Below are 17,764 nucleotides of genomic sequence, written 5' to 3' on the forward strand. Positions count from 1 at the left end.
CCATACAAAATTTAAAAAATTTTGTTCTAGTTCTGTGAAAAATGCCATTGGTAATATGATAGGGATTGCACTGAATCTGTAGATTGCCTTGGGTAGTATAGTCATTTTGACAATACTGATTTTTCCAATCCAAGAACATGGATATCTTTCCATCTGTTTGTGTCATCTTCAGTTTCTTTCATCAGTGTCTCATAGTTTTTGGAGTACAGGTCCGTTGCCTCCTTAGAAAGGTTTATTCCTGGTATTTTATCCTTTCTGATGTGATGGTAAATAGGACTGTTTCCTTAATTTCTCTTTCTGAACTTTCATTGTTAGTGTATAGATATGCAACAGATTTCTGTGTACTACTTCTGTATCCTACAACTTTAACAAATTCATTGATGAGCTCTAGTATCTTCAGGATTTTCTATGTCTGCTATCATGTCATCTGCAAAGAGTGACAGTTTTACTTCTTCTTTTCCAATTTGGATTCCTTTTCTTCTCTGATTGCCATGGATAGGACTTCCAAAATGATGTTGAATAGAAGTGGCGAGAGTTGACATCCTTGTCTTGTTCCTGATCTTAGAGGAAATGCCTTCAGCTTTTCACCAATGAGTATGATGTTAGCTGTGGATTTGTCATATATGGCCTTTATAATATGTTGAGGTAGGTTCTCTCTATGCCCACTTTCTGGAGAGTTTTTATCATAAATGGATGTTGAATTTTATCAAAAGCTTTTTCTGCATCTATTGAGATGATCACATGGTTTTTATTCTTCATTTTGTTAATGTGGTGTCTCATACTGATTGATTTGTGGATATTGAAAAATCCTTGCATCCCTGGGATAAATCCCACTTGAATATGGTGTATGATCCTTTTAATGTATTGTTGGATTTGGTTTGCTAGAAATTTGTTGAGGATTTTTGCATCTATGTTCATCAGTGATACTGGCCTGTAATTTTTTCTTTATGGTATCGTTGTCTGGTTTTGATATCAGGGTGATGGTAGCTTTATAGAATGAGTTTGGAAGTGTTCCTTCCTCTGAAATTTTTTGGAATAGTTTCAGAAGGACAGGTGTTAACTCTTCTCTAAATGTTTGACAGAATTCCCCTGTGAAGCCATCTGGTCCTGGACTTTTGTTTGAGGGGAGTTTTTTAACCTCAGATTCAATTTCAGTACTTGTAACTGGTTTGTTCATGTTTTCTACTTCTTGCTGGTACAGTCTTGGAAAATTGTATCTTTCTAAAAATTTGTCCATTTCTTCTAGGTTGTCCATTTTATTGGCATATAGTTGCTTGTAGTAATCTCTTATGGCCCTTTTTATTTCTGTGGTGTCAGTTGTAACTTCTTTTTCATTTCTAATTTTATTGATTTGAGCCCTCTCGCTTTTTTTCTTGATGAGTCTGGCTAAAGATTTATCAATTTTGTTTATCTTTTCAAAGAACCGGCTTTTAGTTTTGTTGATCTTTTCTGTTTTTTTAGTCTCTATTTCATTTATTTCTGCTCTGATCTTTATGATTTCTTTCCTTCCATTAACTTTGGGTTTTGTTTGTTCTTCTTTCTCTAGTTGCTTTAGGTGTAACATTAGGTTGTTTATTTGAGATTTTTCTTGTTTCCTGAGGTAAGCTTGTATTGCTATGAGCAATTTCTCTTTGAAGCCTCCTAACCTATATCCCCATTGCACAATACCTGGACTTTTCCAAGACTATATGGATCAATTTAGAAGAAATACTCAAATGAATGTTGTTAGCCCCAAAACAAGTTATCTCATGCTCTCTTATAATGAATCACTGAAACTAAATGGAAGATTAAAAATAAATAAAATTCACCAAACATAAGACAATTATCATCACTATTACCAAAGAAGAACATCTTCCAAAAATAGCTAAGATAGTCTTGAAGAAGAACAGCATGGAAAGACTAATGAATATCAACTTATAATAGAGTAATTAAGAAACTGTGGTATCAGCACAAGGGCAGACAGAGAGACCAATGGTATAGAATAGAGTCTAGAAAGAAAATCATATATGGGCACTTGATTTATGACAAAGGTTGACTGTGGAGCAGTAGGCAAAGGAAAGTCTTCTCTATAAATGGTACCAATACGATCATGAATCTGTACAACAAAAAATTAAATATGGCCCCTTCTTCACACCACATACAAATATCAATTCCAGGTGGACTGTAGATCTAAACATAAAACAATAAAGCATCTGGAATATAACAAAGAAGAATACTCTCATTACCTTGGATATTCTAACCAAACTTCTATAAGTTTCATAATTGATGATTTGGCACACATTAATCACAGGTTCAAACTAATGGCCAAGTTGTTTACATCTCCCCCATGGTCTGGTTTTTGTGGGCACACAAAAATCACATTACAAATACTCCAACCACAAATCCCACCATATGTGTTTTGCTTCTTACCAAATAGGGGACGTTTTCACCTAACAAGTTCCTACTACTGCAGTAATTTAGGGTTTTGCAATATTTTTCCCCCAGTCCTCCACCTCCTGAGTAACCCTGGTACCTCCCCATGTGATTCTGCATGACGTACTTCTTTCTCTCAGGAATTGCAAGTAATAAGAATATCCTTTGGACTTCCCTGGTGGTGCAGTGGTTAAGAACCCGCCTGCCAACACAGAGGACATGGGTTCGAGCCCTGGTCTGGGAAGATTCCACATGCCGCGGAGCAACTAGGCCCGTGAGCCACAGCTACTGAGCCTGCGTGTCTGGAGCTTGTGCTCTGCAACAAGAGAGGCCACGATAGTGAGAGGCCCGTGCACCGCAATGAAGAGTGGCCTCCGCTTGCCGCGACTAGAGAAAGCCCTTGCACAGAAACAAAGACCCCAACACAACCAAAAATAAATAAATAAATAAATAATAAAAATAAAGGAATTCCTTTTAAAAAAAAATGGCATTAGCCTCTCCATGTCATCACTCAGTGATCTCCATAAATTAAAATCCCATGGGTACAATCAAGACACTGGGGTAGGTAAAGACTTCTTAAGCAGGATACCACAAACACTAACTACAAAGGAAAGAAATAAACTAGACTACATTTAAATTAAAGACTTCTAATAAGTCAGACAGAGACAAATACCACATGATCTCACTTGTACATGGATCTAAAAACAAACAAAAAACCAAACTCATAAATACAGGGAACAGATTGGTGGTTGCCAGAGTTAGGATGTGGGGGAGAGGCAAAATGGGAGAAGAAGGTCAAAAGGTACAAACTTCCAGCTATAAAATAAATAAGTCGTGGGGATGTAATATATGGCATGGTGACTATAGTTAATGACACTGTATTGCATATTTGAAAGTTACTAAGAGTGTAGGTCTTAAAGTCCTCATCACGAGAAAAAAATTTAGAACTATGCATGGGGATGGATGTTAACTAGACTTACTGTGGTGACTGTTTCATAATATATACAAAATAATGAATCATAAAAAAAGAATTTCTATTCATCAAAAGACACCACTGATGCAGGATAGGTTCCCCAAAAACCAATTTTTAGAAACCAAATAATTTATTTGAAAAGTAATTCCAGGAAGTATTGGCAAGAGAGTGGGGAAGTAAGAAGGCAAGGGAAGAACATCAATATAGGATGTAATGATGATCCGGTTACCAGTGTATGGTACCGTGGCTCAATCCTGCTGGAGACCTCTCAGAGATGGTGTAAAGTAAGCTTCAGAAACTACTTCCAGAGGTAAGGAAAATGGGGCATTTATTCACCAACTTCAGTTCAGTATTCGTCAAGACCTATCAGTGGGTCAGCAACTCCCTGATTACTCTCTAGTCTCTCCTGTGGCCAGAGAAAGTCCTCAGGCAGAAAGTTTCTGCTTGCTTGCAGTGAGAAGCCTTCCATACACGAAAGTGAATACCAAGGAGATGCGGGTGGCACACCAACAATGTCTACTCCACAATACTGAGCAAAAAAAGCCAATTACAAAGTGGGAGAAGATATTCGCAACACAGAAGCAATGAAGGGCTTCTATAAACAGCTCTACAAATCAAAAAAGATGATAACTCAATAGAAAAATGGGCAAGACCTTCACAAAAGAAGATAGTCAAATGGTCAATATACATATGAAAGGGTGTTCAACCTCATTAACAGGAAAATGCAAATTAAAACCACAATGAGGGGCTTCCCTGGTGGCGCAGTGGTTGAGAATCTGCCTGCCAATGCAGGGGACACGGGTTCGAGCCCTGGTCTGGGAAGATCCCACATGCCGCAGAGCAGCTAGGCCCATGAGCCACAATTGCTGAGCCTGTGCGACTGGAGCCTGTGCTCCGCAACAAGAGAGGCCGCGACAGTGAGAGGCCCGCACACCGCGATGAAGAGTGGCCCCCGCTTGCCACAACTAGAGAAAGCCCTTGCACAGAAACGAAGACCCGACACAGCCATAAATAAATAAATTAATTAATTAAAAAAAAAAAAAACCTCAATGAAATACTACTATCTACCAACCACTATGGCTAGATTTTTAAACTGACAATATCAGGTTTTGGATAAGAGCAATGGGACTTCTCATACCCTCCTGATGGGACTGTAAATTAGTACAATCATTTTGAAAAACATTTTGGCAAACATCATGTTTGCCAAAAGTTCAACTAAAGTTGAAGATACACCTCAAGACTCAGAAGTTCCATTCCTATGTACCCAATAAAAATATGTTCAAAATTTTATTAAGAAGCAGGTATAAAATGATTAAGCAGTATTATTTCTAATTGCCAAAACCTGCCAACAACTCAGAAGTCCAACAACAGTGAACTGAATAATGGCATACTCATACAGTGGAATACTATATAGCAATGGAAATAAATAAGCTATAGCTACATGCGACATGACTAAATCTTACAAACACAATGTTGGATAGAAGAAGCCAGATATAAAAAATACACACTGAATGATTCCTTATATTTAAAGTTTTTAAAAGAACAGGTAAAACTAAGTTATAAAGGAAAACAAAAAAGTAATTTATAATAAAAAGTGGTTTCTTTTTGGAGGGAGGTAGAGAATAATGAACAGGAAGGAACAGAAGGGGAGTTCTGAAGTACTGGCAATATCTGTTCCTTAACTGAGTGGTCATCATGGGTGTTCACTGTTGTAATGCCTGAATACATTTCTGGCTGTAATAACTGGGTATAACAATTGGATTCTACTGGCATCTAGTGGGTAGAAGCTATGAATACTGCTAAACATTTTAGAACGCACAGAACAGTAAAAGAATTATCCATCCCAACATGTCAATAGTGCCAAGTTTGAGAAATCCTGCTGTGGAGGAGTTGTCTTACTATATTTACACAGGTACTCTCTTAACCTCTTATATCACTAGTGATTTCCTGTTTCTTCTTTCTCTGTCTCTCCTTCCAATCTCTTCCTACCTTAATGGCTTTGAAAAAGTAAACTGCAATGAATCTTACAGCTGCAAGGTACTAAGTGTTGCCCATACCACATGAGCAGAGAGGCAGACCCTTCCCTAGGTGAGTACTCCAGATGAGTATCCAGCCCTGAATGACACCTTAACTGCAGTTTGTAAGACCCTAAGCAGAGAACCAAGCTAAGATATGCATAGACTCCTAACTGACAGAAACTGTGAGATAATAAATATGTGTAGTTTTAAGCTGCTATAGTTGAGGTCATTTGTTATGCAGCAATAGAACACTAATACAGTCTCTTTACAGCTTGCTTCTTAAAGCCAGGAAGAGAAAGAGTTTCTTTGTGGAGAACTGGGAGACAATTCTCTACTGGCCTTTTGCATTTTTGCACATCTTATGAACAAAGGCACTGACTGCCTTTGTTCTGGACAGACTTTTCCAGGATGTTTATATAGTGAATAGCCTTGAAAGATATAGTGTCTCCTTCTAGAGCAAAGGGCAGGTTTGCTTACAGTCTCAGAAGATAAAGATGGTGCCTCCCTGCATAATAGCAGGCAAATATGCTTACTGCCCATTATAAAAGATTCAGGTTCCCTAAGATCAGCAATTCTCTCTTGTAAAACTCTGTATGTGCAGGTATCACCTAGCCCTCTTCACATCGCCCTGTGGGAAATGGAGCTTAGGGAATCAGTGCAAGAAAATGTTGATACTCTGGATACTGCTATTGTGAGTATAAAGTCCTTTCTCTCTGATCTAGGAGTCTGTGTCTTCTGTCAGCATTTATGAAACTGTGGCAGGCTAACTTGTTAGCTTGCAAGTAGGATAGAATATCAGATCCCTTACAGTTCCTGATAATACTATGCTGTAATTGCTTTTTTTTAACCAAAATCTCAAAATGAATTATAAATTCCTTTGGATTAGAGATTTACTTCTTACTGTACCCCTAGCACTCATTACAATGCTTGGTAAAATAACTTGTTGAATTAATTAAAGAAGGAGCCATGTACTACATACTCTATATGGCAGTCTGAAATCAGTGGAAAAAAATTAAAAGTTATTCAAAACAAAGCAAAGAAACTTGGGTAAAAACTTGAAAAAAATTCTTTGATATCAAAGTTTTCAAATGTTGCAGGAAGTATTTTGGATGTTTATAATGGAAAACACAAACATTCTTAATGCAATACATTAAATTGTAAGGTTATAAATACTGCATAAAAAGAAAAGACATTTGGATTAATTAAAATAATAAATTTAATTTTTATTCTCAATGAATACTTATGATCAGAAAATATGCATTTTCTAAAATCAATATTCTTAAAGAGAAAATATGAGAATTCATCTTAGGCAAACAATTCCATACTGGAAATTTTCAGAGAACATTTAGTTCATTCAGAAGTTTAAGCCAATCATAAAATTCAGCCAAAAGAACATTTAGTTCATCCACAAGCTTAAGCAAATAATGCAATTTAACCAGCACAAGTCTGAACTAATTTAGTAAATATCATGTTTAATTAAGATATATATACATGCTTATATTAAACGACGGAAAAGCCTCATTTAAAATATATCTCCAGATGGTTAAGGAAACAGCAACTGAGAAACAGTATAAGGAATACTGAAATTCATGAATTATGTATAAAGTCAATATATTGCTTAAGTTTCCTTAAAAGTTAGTATATCTCATCTGAAAAGTATTTTTTTTACTTTATTTTTTTCCTTTTTTTCCTTTTTTTAAAATGTTTTACTGGAGTATAGTTGATTTACAATGTTGTGTTAGTTTCAGGTGTGGAAAGTATTTTTAAAAAAGCCTCCACAAACGACAGATGTGCTGGTTAAGGAAAAAATGTACAACTATGACTGATTCCCCCAAAACTAAAAAGGGTGGGAAGTAACACTGGCCCATAAAAACCTTATGGAGCTAGTTACAGATTGCCTTTTCTAGACTGGAAAAAAGATTCCAGATTCTCAGTTTACAGAATTACCTTACACTTAGCCCACTGGGCTTTTCTAAAATCTGACAAACTGATTACAGAAGCTGGTTTTTTAATCACAGATATTTCCCAGAGAGTTAGTTGGCTAAATTGATATTCCTTTCTTAATATAACCAGAAACAGTCTAATGCAAAAACATGTACAGCTGACCCTTGAACAACACAGGTTTGAACTGCATGGGTCCACTTAAATGCAGATTTTTTTCAATAAATACACATATGTACTGGAGATGTATTTTCTCTTCCTTATGATTTTCTTAATAACGTTTTCTTTTCTCTAGCTTACTTTATTGTACGAATACAGTATAAAAACATATAACATACAAAATATGTATTAATCAGCTGTTTATGTTATCAGTAAGGACTCCAGTCAACAGTAGGCTATCAATAGTTAAGTCTGGGGGAGGCCAAAAATTATATGAGGATTTTCAATTTGCAGGGGGTCAGCACCCCTAAACCTCATGTTGTTCAAGGGTCAATGGTATATTACTAATTCTTATAGCCAGCGAAACTAAATCATGAATATGTATGGCTGTGTAATACTACACATTACACAAGGTGACAACAAAGAGACTCCTCTCGGGTATAATCTGATAATTAATTCTTTCCTATAATAAAATGTTACCTGAATCTAATGATGAGGAAACATCAGACAAACCCAAATTGAGAGAAAATACATACCCGTAATTTTCAAGTGTCAAGGTCATGATTGAAGACTAAATAGACACAAAAACTAAAGGCAATGCTTGATTCTCAACTGAATCCTTTTTCTAAAAGGACATTATTGGCGAGACTTCCCTGGTGGTCTAGTGGTAAAGAATCCGCCTTACAATGAAGGGGACGCAGGTTCGATCCCTGGTCAGGGAACTAAGATCCCACATGCCGTGGGGCAACTAAGCCCGTGCGCGCCTCAACTAGAGAGCCTGCATGCTGCAAACTACAGAGCCCACACGCTCTGGAACCTGCGTGCCATAACTACAGAGCCCACGTGCCCTGGAGCCTGCACGCCAAAACTAGAGAGAAGCCTGCGTGCCGCAACAAAAGATCCCGCGTGCCTCAACAAAGATCCCTCATTGCCACAACTAAGACCCGATGCAGCCAAAAATAAATAAAATAAATACATCTTAAAAAAAATAATAAAGGATATTATTGACAAAATTGGAAAAACCTGAATGGGGTCTGAGGATTTAATGTTATTAAATGGTATTATCATCGTTAATTTCCTTATCTTGAAGGTGTACTGTGGTTGAATAGGAGAATATCCTTGTTGTAAGAAATACTAACGTATTTGAGAGTGACAGAGCATCATGTCAGCAACTAACTCTTAAAATTTTCATGAAAATAAGTTCTTTGTAATGTACTTGCAAATTTTCTGAAGATTTGAGATTTTATTTAATTTTTATTTTCACTTCCTAAAGATGCTAAAACCAGAAGGTCTTACATGCTTCCAGAGAATGGAGGGGGAACATATGTCAGTCATATCCAAAATTCAGGAGTCTCAATGGTTTCAACTTCTCAGTAGGAACATTATAAGCTACAAGACAGTGGGGAAATGCCTCCTAAATTCTGAAGGAAAATTACTTCCTGACGAATTCTATTTTCAGCAAAACTATCAATCAATCATGAGGAAATGATAAAACATTTCAGACATATAAAGTCTCACTCTTTCTCAAAAAGTTACTAAAAACTGTGCTCCATGAAAAGAAGAGAGTAAGTCAAAACAGAGGAAGACTTGGGATATAAATAACAAGAGATCCAGGACTTCCCTGATGGCCCAGTGGTTAAGAATCTGCCCTCCAATGCAGGGGACGTGAGTTGGATCCCTGGTCGGGGAACTAAGATCCCACATGCTGAGAGGCAACTAAGCCCATGTGCTGCAACTACTGACCATGTGGGCCACAACTAGACAGAAGCCCATGTGCTGCAACAAGGAGCCTGCGCGCCACAGCGGAGGATCCTGCGTGCCACAACTAAGACCCAATGCAGCCAAAAATAAAATAAATAAACAAATATTAAAAAAAAAAGAGAGATCCAACACAGGAAAGACAAACAGTGATGTTGAAGAGAAATCTGGGGTCATAGCTGTATACTAGCGAAAGAGATGTAACCAATCCAGATTGGAAAAAGTTTGGAACCCGTGGGAGAGACATCTTCCGGAGGTTGAAACTGACTGAGTACCTGAAGTGAATGAATGAATACTGAGAGGATATTTAGAATACACTGAAAGGATATTTAGATAATTGGTGAAAACATCTATGCTTGAATTAGTGAAAGTACAAGGTAAACCACACAAAGAAAAAGTTATTAATTCTAGGGGAAAAATGTAAAAAGTTGTGCATGCTCAGTTCTGTGTAGCATGGATAGTCATAATCATTTTGATCTAACTAAAATTATGTTATAACCTTACTGGGTGAGGGGAAGTAGGGAAGTGTCCATGTTTATAGAAGGAAAAGGAAAGAAAGCTAAATAGTCTTCCTTCTGGAAGGGAATTAACATGTAATATCAAAGGATATATCAAGAAAATGAAAAGACAACCCAATAAATGGTAGAAAATATTTGTAAATCATATATACAATAAGGGACTTATATCCAGAATATATAAAGAACTCTTACAACTCAATAATAAAAATACAATCCAATCAAAAATTAGCAAAGGATATGAGTAAACATTTCTCCAAGGAAGATATACAAATGGCCAATAAGCACAAGAAAAGGTGCTCAACATCATTAGTCATATCAGCGAAATGCAAATAAAAACCACAAGAGACTACTTCATACCCACTAGGATGACTAGAATCAAAAAGTCAGATAATAACAAATGTTGGCAAGGATGTGGAGAAATTGGGACCCTCATAGACTGCCGGTGGAAATGTAGAACGATAGTCACTTTGGAAAACAGTCTGGCAGTTCCTCAAACAATTAAACGTAGAGTTACCATATGACCCAGCAATTCCACTCTAGGTATAGATCCAAGATAAACAAAAACTTACATCCACACAAAAACTTGTATATAAATATTCATAGCAGCATTATTAATAATCAAAAGTGCAAACAACTCAAATGTTCATCAACTGATGAACAGATAAAATGTGCTATATCTATACAATGGAATATTATTTATCAATAAAAAGAATCAAATATTGATGTATGCTACAATATGAATTAACCTGAAACATTATGCTAAGTGAAAAAAGCCAAACGTAAGAGACTACATATTGTGTGATTCTATTTATATGAAATGTCAAGAATAGGCAAATCTAAAGGAACAGATAGATTAGAAATGCCAAGAACTGGGGGGAAGAGGATTGGGAGGAATGGAAAGTGATTGCTAATGGGTACAGCGTTGCTTTTTGGGGTGATGAATACGTTCTAAAACTGACTGTAGTGTTTGTTGTACAACTATGAATATACAAAACATGGTTAAATTGTATACTTCAAATGGGTGAAGTGTATGCTTTGTGAATTCTACCTTGATAAAGCTGTTATGTTTTAAAAAATAAACTGTGATATATGTAGAAATAAAATATATGACAATAGCTCAGTGGGAGGAATGGGGGGAATGGCAGCATACTACCATAAGGTTTTCTTTTTCAGGTTTATTGAGGTATAACTGACATATAAAATTATAAGATATTTAAAGTGTACATTGTGTTGATTTGATGTACATATACATTGCAAAAGGATCCCCCCATCTAGTTAATTAACACATCCATCACCTCACATATTTATCTTTCTTTTTGTATGTGAGAACATTTAAGATTTACTCTCTTGGCAAATTTCAATTATACAATAGTGTTATCAACTATAGTCACCATGTTTTACATTTGATCTGCAGATCTTATTCATCTTATATTTGAAAGTTTGTACCCTTTTACCAACCTCTTCCTATTTCCCTGATCTGCAAGCCCTGGCAACAACTTTTCTACTCTCTCTTTCTGTGAGTTTGCTTTTTTTTTTTTTTTTTTTTTTAGATTTCTCATACACGAAACCATGCAGTATTTATCTTTTTCTGTCTGGCTTATTTCACTTAGCATAATGCCCTCAATGCTACCCTTGTTGCCACAAACGGAAGTATTTCCTTCTTTCTCACGACTGCATAATATTCCAGTGTGTGTCTGTCTGTATCTTGGCTATTGTGAATAATGCTGCAATGAACATGGGAGTGCAGATATCTCTTCAACATCCTGCTTCTATTTCATTTGGATATATACTTAGAAGTGGGATTGCTAGATCATATGGTAGTTCTATTTTTTTAATTTTTTGAGGAACTGCTATACTCTTTTCCATAAATTTAGCTGCACTAATTTACATTCCATCAATAATGCACAAGGGTTCCTTTTTCTCCACATCCTCACCAACACTTGCTATCTTATATCCTTTTGATGACAGGCATTCTAAAAAAGTGAGAGGTGATACCTCATTGCGGTTTTGATTTGCATTATCCTGATGATTAGTGATGCTGAACACCTTTTCACGCACCTGCTAGTCATTCATATGTCTTCTTTGGAAAAATATCTATTTGGTTCCTCTGACCATTTTTTAATCAGATTGTTTGTTTTTTTGCTATTGAGTTATATGAGTTCTTTATATATTTTGAATATTAACTCCTTATCAGATATATGATTTGCAAATATTTTCTCCAATTCTGGAGTTACATTTTCATTTTATTGGTTATTTCTTTTGCTGTGCAGAAGTTTTTTAGTTGGATGTACTCCCAACTTGTGTTATTTTTGCTTTTGTTGCCACTATTCTATGGTTCTTATACCATATGTGAAGTGGCGTAATATTATTTGAAGGTAGACTGAATTCACCTAAAGATGTATTCTATAAACCTGAAAGCAACCATTAAAATAACAAAACAATGAGTTCTATCCAATAAGTCAACAGAGGAGTAAAATGGGATCATAAAAAATATTCAGTTAATCCAAAGGAAGGGAGAAGAAAAGGAGAAGAAAGCAAATAGAAAAAAGGTACCATGATGGCAGATTTAAATCAAAACATATCAATAATCTCATTAAGTACAAATGAAATAAACACCCTAATTAAAAGTAAGATATTCTGGGAATTCCCTGGTGGTTCAGTGGTTAGGACTCTGCACTTTCACTGCTGAGGGTGTAGGTTCAAATCCCTGGTCAGGGAACTAAGATCCCACAAGCTGTGTGGCCAAAAAAAAAAAAAAAGAAGAAGAAGAAACAGGTAACCTGAATAGCATCATATCTATTAAATATTTAAGAAGTTGAATTTAGAGTCAAAAACATTCCTACAAAGAAAATTCCAAGTTTTAATGGCTTCATTTGTGAATTCTACCAAACATTTAAGGAAGAAATAGTACCAGTTCTACACAAACACTATGAGAAAACTGAAGAGGAAGGAATGCTTCTAACCTCATTGTATGAAACCAACTAATTTTGTTCCAGACATCAGTTGGTCTAGGTTACCTCTCATTTGCATATATTGAATTTTAAGGTGTTTCAATTATTTAAGGAAACTTCCAATTATCTGCCTGCCCAACATCCAAAACTTTTCCATATAATGTTTTTATTGTAAATGAACCTTAAGAGTATTATCTCTACAATATGGAAAGGCTTCTTAAACATAGATAAGACTTCAATGGATTTGCAAAGTAATCAAATTTTAAATCAAATTTTACTGATGTACAAGACGTCTTTCCTTTTTAAGCACACGAGCAAAAACATACAGGTGACCCCTGAACAACATGGGTTTGAATGGTGCAGGTCCACTCATAGGTGGATTTTATTCAAAAAATACAGTATGACACAATCCAGTCACAGAACCCTCGTATGCAGAGGGCTGACTGTAAAGTTACACACCTGCATGGGTTTTGAACTGTATGGGGGGCGGGGAGGGGGCACTCCAACCCCTGCATTGTTCAACAGTCAACTGTACATGTATTTCATTAAAGTAAATATTTTTCAATTCACCTTAAATGGAAGAATGAAAACCATCTATTACTTTCTTTATAGAATGTGCCTATAGGCACTAAGTATTTACTTATTATTTTTTTAATAGATCTTTATTGGAATATAATTGCTTCACAATACTATTAGTTTCTGTTGTACAATCAAGTGAATCAGCCATATGCATACATATATCCCATATCCCCTCCCTCTTGAGCCTCCCTCCCACCCTCCCTATCCCACCTCTCTAAGTCATGGCAAAGCACCAAGCTGATCTCCCTGTGCTATGCTGCTGCTTCCCACTAGCTAACTGTTTTACATTTGGTAGTGTATATATGTCGATGCTTCTCTCACTTCATCCCAGCTTACCCTTGCCCACCATGTTCTCAAGTCCATTCTCTATGTCTACATCTTAATTCCTACCCTGCCACTAGGTTCATCAGTACCACTTTTTTTTTTTAGATTCCACATATATGTGTTAGCATACAGTATTTGTTTCTCTCTTTCTGACTTACTTCACTCTGTATGACAGACTCCAGGTCCATCCACCTCACTAGAAATAACTCAATTTCGTTTCTTTTTATGGCTGAGTAATATTCCATTGTATATATGGCACTAAGTATTTAAATTTGTAAAATATCCAAAGACTTTGTTTCATTCTTAAAAGTTAAGCATATTTGAAAACTAATCAAACTTCACATAATGATCACCTTTTAAAGGACCTTTGGAACTAAAACAATTTTTCTCTAGTTTATTAAGCAAATTATTATAATCTAAGGTTTTTGAAAACTATATCCAAATTCTTTAAGTAAATATTTGATTAATGAAAATACACCAATTCCTCACCTAAGAAACTTTTAATTTTTAGTATATCATATATGATAATACATTGAGGAAAAAAGTTTCCTTTAAAAAGGCATAATACTCCAGATATTAATAATGAAGTACTTTTCCAAAAGATTTTCATATTTTCCAATTGTTACATCACATTAAGACAAGTTATATTACATAAGGTATAACAATATAACATAATTTATACATAAACATACCGTGTCTTGCTTTGGAATTTGGACTAAAACAGAAAGAAGCTGCTCTGTATCAAGAAATCTTGCTATAACTGAAACAAACAAACAGAAACTATGAGCAGTTAAACTTTATGTTACAGTTTTAAAATAGACACTATGTAAAATATTATCCTCAAGTAATAAAACAGAAGTTTTACCTGCAAATATTACTTGTTTGAATTATCTTCATCTATCTTACATTTACCAGGAGTAAAATAATAAATTCTAGTGGTCTTTTCCTAATTTTGATTACTCAGCACTTGTCTTCAAATTTTGCCACTGTTGATCACCCCTTCCTTCTTGAAACTCTACTTCTCTGACTTTTATATGTTGCTTATCATAATTTTCTTCCAACCTTTTTGACTTCTAAATTTTCTACATGATACTTAAAAGATCAGAGAAGATTAGTTTGAAAGCATAGTTCAACCACTAACCATATAACCTTTCAAAAGTTACATAACTTCTCTGAACTTTAGTTGTTCTCATATTTTAAATGTGGACAATAACAACTTCCTCCTAAGGTTGTAGTGAGGATTAAGTGCAATAATATGTGTAAAGTACCTTGCACATACCAGAGCTCAAAACTGTTATTTTATTCTTCTCAACTCATTTTCCAGCTTCAAGTACACTATAAAAGTATATGTATAGATAATTGGAATCTATCCCTTTTAAATGTCCGCAGGTGTTTTTTTCTTTACCTTAAACTATCGTAACTATTTCTTAATGACTCATGGTTATTATCATCATTGTTATGTGTGATCTCAAAAGTTTTTGTGTAAACTTATTGATACTTTCATGAAGTGGCCCCAAACTGTTATCCTTTAAAAAAAAGAACTAAATACAAAAATTTTATGTCACTTCTTTCTTGTTCGAACTTTTGATGTTCTTCAGTTTGCCTACCTCTAGAGCTGTGCCCCTTTCTAAATTACCACTTCTATGGTAATTATGTTAAAACTGTGGTTACAAAATTAGAGTAAATAGGCTGAGTATACTATTATACTGTTATACTATTATATTATACTACCGTGACATTTTACATGTGAGTCCACTAGTCAGACTCTCTTAAGCCCTCACATAGATGGGCCTTTCTCTTTTTCAGTCTCTTCTTTCTTCCCCTCCCCAAATCTACTGTAACAAACAAACAATGTTTCTAAAATAAGGATTTGACCATATATATTACTCTCTTGGTTTAGAATCATCACCGCCCTATTGATTTCAGGATAAAATCCAAATTTCTTAGCATTATATAAAGGCTCTTCATAAACCAGCCCCAATTCTCATTTCCTGCCATTCCCCAAGGCTTCAAGTCATAAATAACTACTGGCCATGCCTTAAATACAGCAAGTTCTTTTATAACAATGTAAGTATAACTGCAGAAGCTTATGTTAACTCTACCTTCCTCAACTTCCCAGAAAAACAAGTGTACCCTAGAAAGTAATGACTGCTCAAGATCACAGTCAGCAGCACCCATACCAGATCTTTATCCCAGCCACTGCATCCAAAAAACTTTTTTGTTTACCGCTATGCACATCAACATACCTTGCCCAGGCATGTTCCCTTTGTCTTGAGTATCATTTCTAGAATTCTCCTGTTGTCAAAATCCTACTCATTCCCTTAAGACAGAGCTAAAATATTATCTCTGTGAATCCTGGATTCTATATTTATCCCAGCTCCCTCCTCTATGTTTCCACAAAATATTAAATTATTATTGTGTTTTTCACACTGTATCATGTTTTTTTATTTAGAGTTCTGTGTCTCTAACATGAATGTAAGATCCCTGAGGACAAAAACTTATAACTTAATCTTCATGTTTTCATCCCTATTGTAGAATGCCTACAAGAAAGTACGTACTGTACTTTTTATGAGGTTCACCTTCTCATATTTTAATAAATTATAAAAATTACCCTTGTTCTGTATTCCTGCTCCCCTACTTTATTACATGTTAAGATAAATTATAAACTGTCAAGATAAAGAAAACATAGAAATATTTAACATTTGTAGATGCCAATTTAAAACTTTCCGTAAAGTTTCAAATAAAATCCAAGTTTTTCATTAAAATCTCATCATATAGAACATTATAATCTTTGGAACAACAGAATACAATTTTCAACATGTTCAATAATAAATCAATAGCTTAACAAATATGAACACCCATTATGTCCTAGACTCATATGGGAATCATCCAACAAAACATTCACTTACAATACAGTAAGATAAGTGCCATAACAAGATACTATAGACAACATATAGAAAAGATACCTAATATAGACTTGGGGAGTCAGAGAGGCTTCTAGAAGAAGTGACATCTAAACTAGGATGGTAAATTATGAACTGAAGTTGGCTAAAGAGTAGTTTGGGAGAAGAGGTTGCAGAGAAGAAAGAGAAAAGATTCTAGACAAATATTACAGAGTGCAAAAGCCAGAACATGATATGCACAAAAACAGACACACAGATCAATGGAACAGAAATAAACCCATGCACATATGATCAATTAATCTATGACAAAGGAGGCAAGAACACACAATGGGGATAAGACAGTCTCTTCAATAAATGGTGCTGGGAAAACTGGACAGCTACATGCAAAAGAATGAAATTAGAATATTTTCTCACACCATATACAAAAATAAACGCAAAATAGATTAAACACCTAAATGTAAGACCTGACACCATAGAACTCCTAGAATATAACACAGACAGAACACTCTTTGACATGAATGGTCAATATTTTTTTGGATCTGTTTCCTAAGGCAAAGGAAATAAAAACAAAAATAAACAAATAAGACCTAATGAAACTTAAAAGCTTTTGCACAGCAAAGGAAACCACTGACAAAATGAAAAGACAGTCTACTGAATGGGAGAAAATATTTGCAAATGATATACCCGATAAGGGGTTAATATCCAAAATATATAAACAGCTCAAATAACTCAATATCAAAAAAACAAATAATCCAATTAAAAAATAGGCAGAAGACCTGAATAGACATTTTTCCAAAGAAGACATACAGGTGGCCAACAGGCACACGAAAAGATGCTCAACACTGCTAATCATCAGAGAAACGCAAATCAAAACCATAATGAGATATCACATGACACCTGTCAGAATGGCTGTCATCCAAAAGACCACAAATAACAAATGTTGACAAGGTTGTCAAGAAGAGGGAACCTTCATACACTGATGGTGGGAATGTAAACTGGTGCGGTCACTGTGGAAAACAATATGGAGGTTTCTCAAAAAACTAAAAATAGAACTACCATATGACCCAGCAATTCTACTCCTTGGTATATATTTGAAAAAAACAAAAACACTAATTCGAAAAGATACATGCACCCCAATGTTCACAGCAGCATTACTGACAATTGCCAAGATATGGAAGCAACTTAAGTGTCCATCAACAGATGAGTGAATAAAGAAGATACGGTATAT

General features: G+C 35.2%; 1 protein-coding gene, 1 long non-coding RNA gene and 1 pseudogene across 4 annotated transcripts in view; 2 read left to right on the forward strand and 1 right to left on the reverse strand.

The window, feature by feature from the left end:
• Positions 1-17,764, forward strand: part of LOC309641494 — a 664,930-nt gene that overhangs the window by 578,703 nt on the left and 68,463 nt on the right. The gene's annotated exons all lie outside the window — the stretch shown is intronic.
• Positions 1-17,764, forward strand: part of LOC309641297 (protein arginine N-methyltransferase 5 pseudogene) — a 369,652-nt pseudogene that overhangs the window by 329,660 nt on the left and 22,228 nt on the right. The window lies entirely within an intron of this gene.
• The window catches only part of MSH4 (mutS homolog 4), a 93,371-nt gene that overhangs the window by 51,941 nt on the left and 23,666 nt on the right, over positions 1-17,764 (reverse strand). For both annotated transcript variants that reach the window (XM_082419670.1, XM_082419669.1), the window contains one exon: positions 14,326-14,393. In XM_082419670.1, the coding sequence (XP_082275796.1) occupies positions 14,326-14,393 (68 nt within the window). The remainder of the gene's footprint in view (positions 1-14,325; positions 14,394-17,764) is intronic.

Source organism: Balaenoptera physalus (assembly GCF_965194825.1).
Source record: "Balaenoptera physalus genome assembly, chromosome: 1".
In the NCBI taxonomy this organism is placed as follows: Eukaryota; Metazoa; Chordata; class Mammalia; order Artiodactyla; family Balaenopteridae; genus Balaenoptera; species Balaenoptera physalus.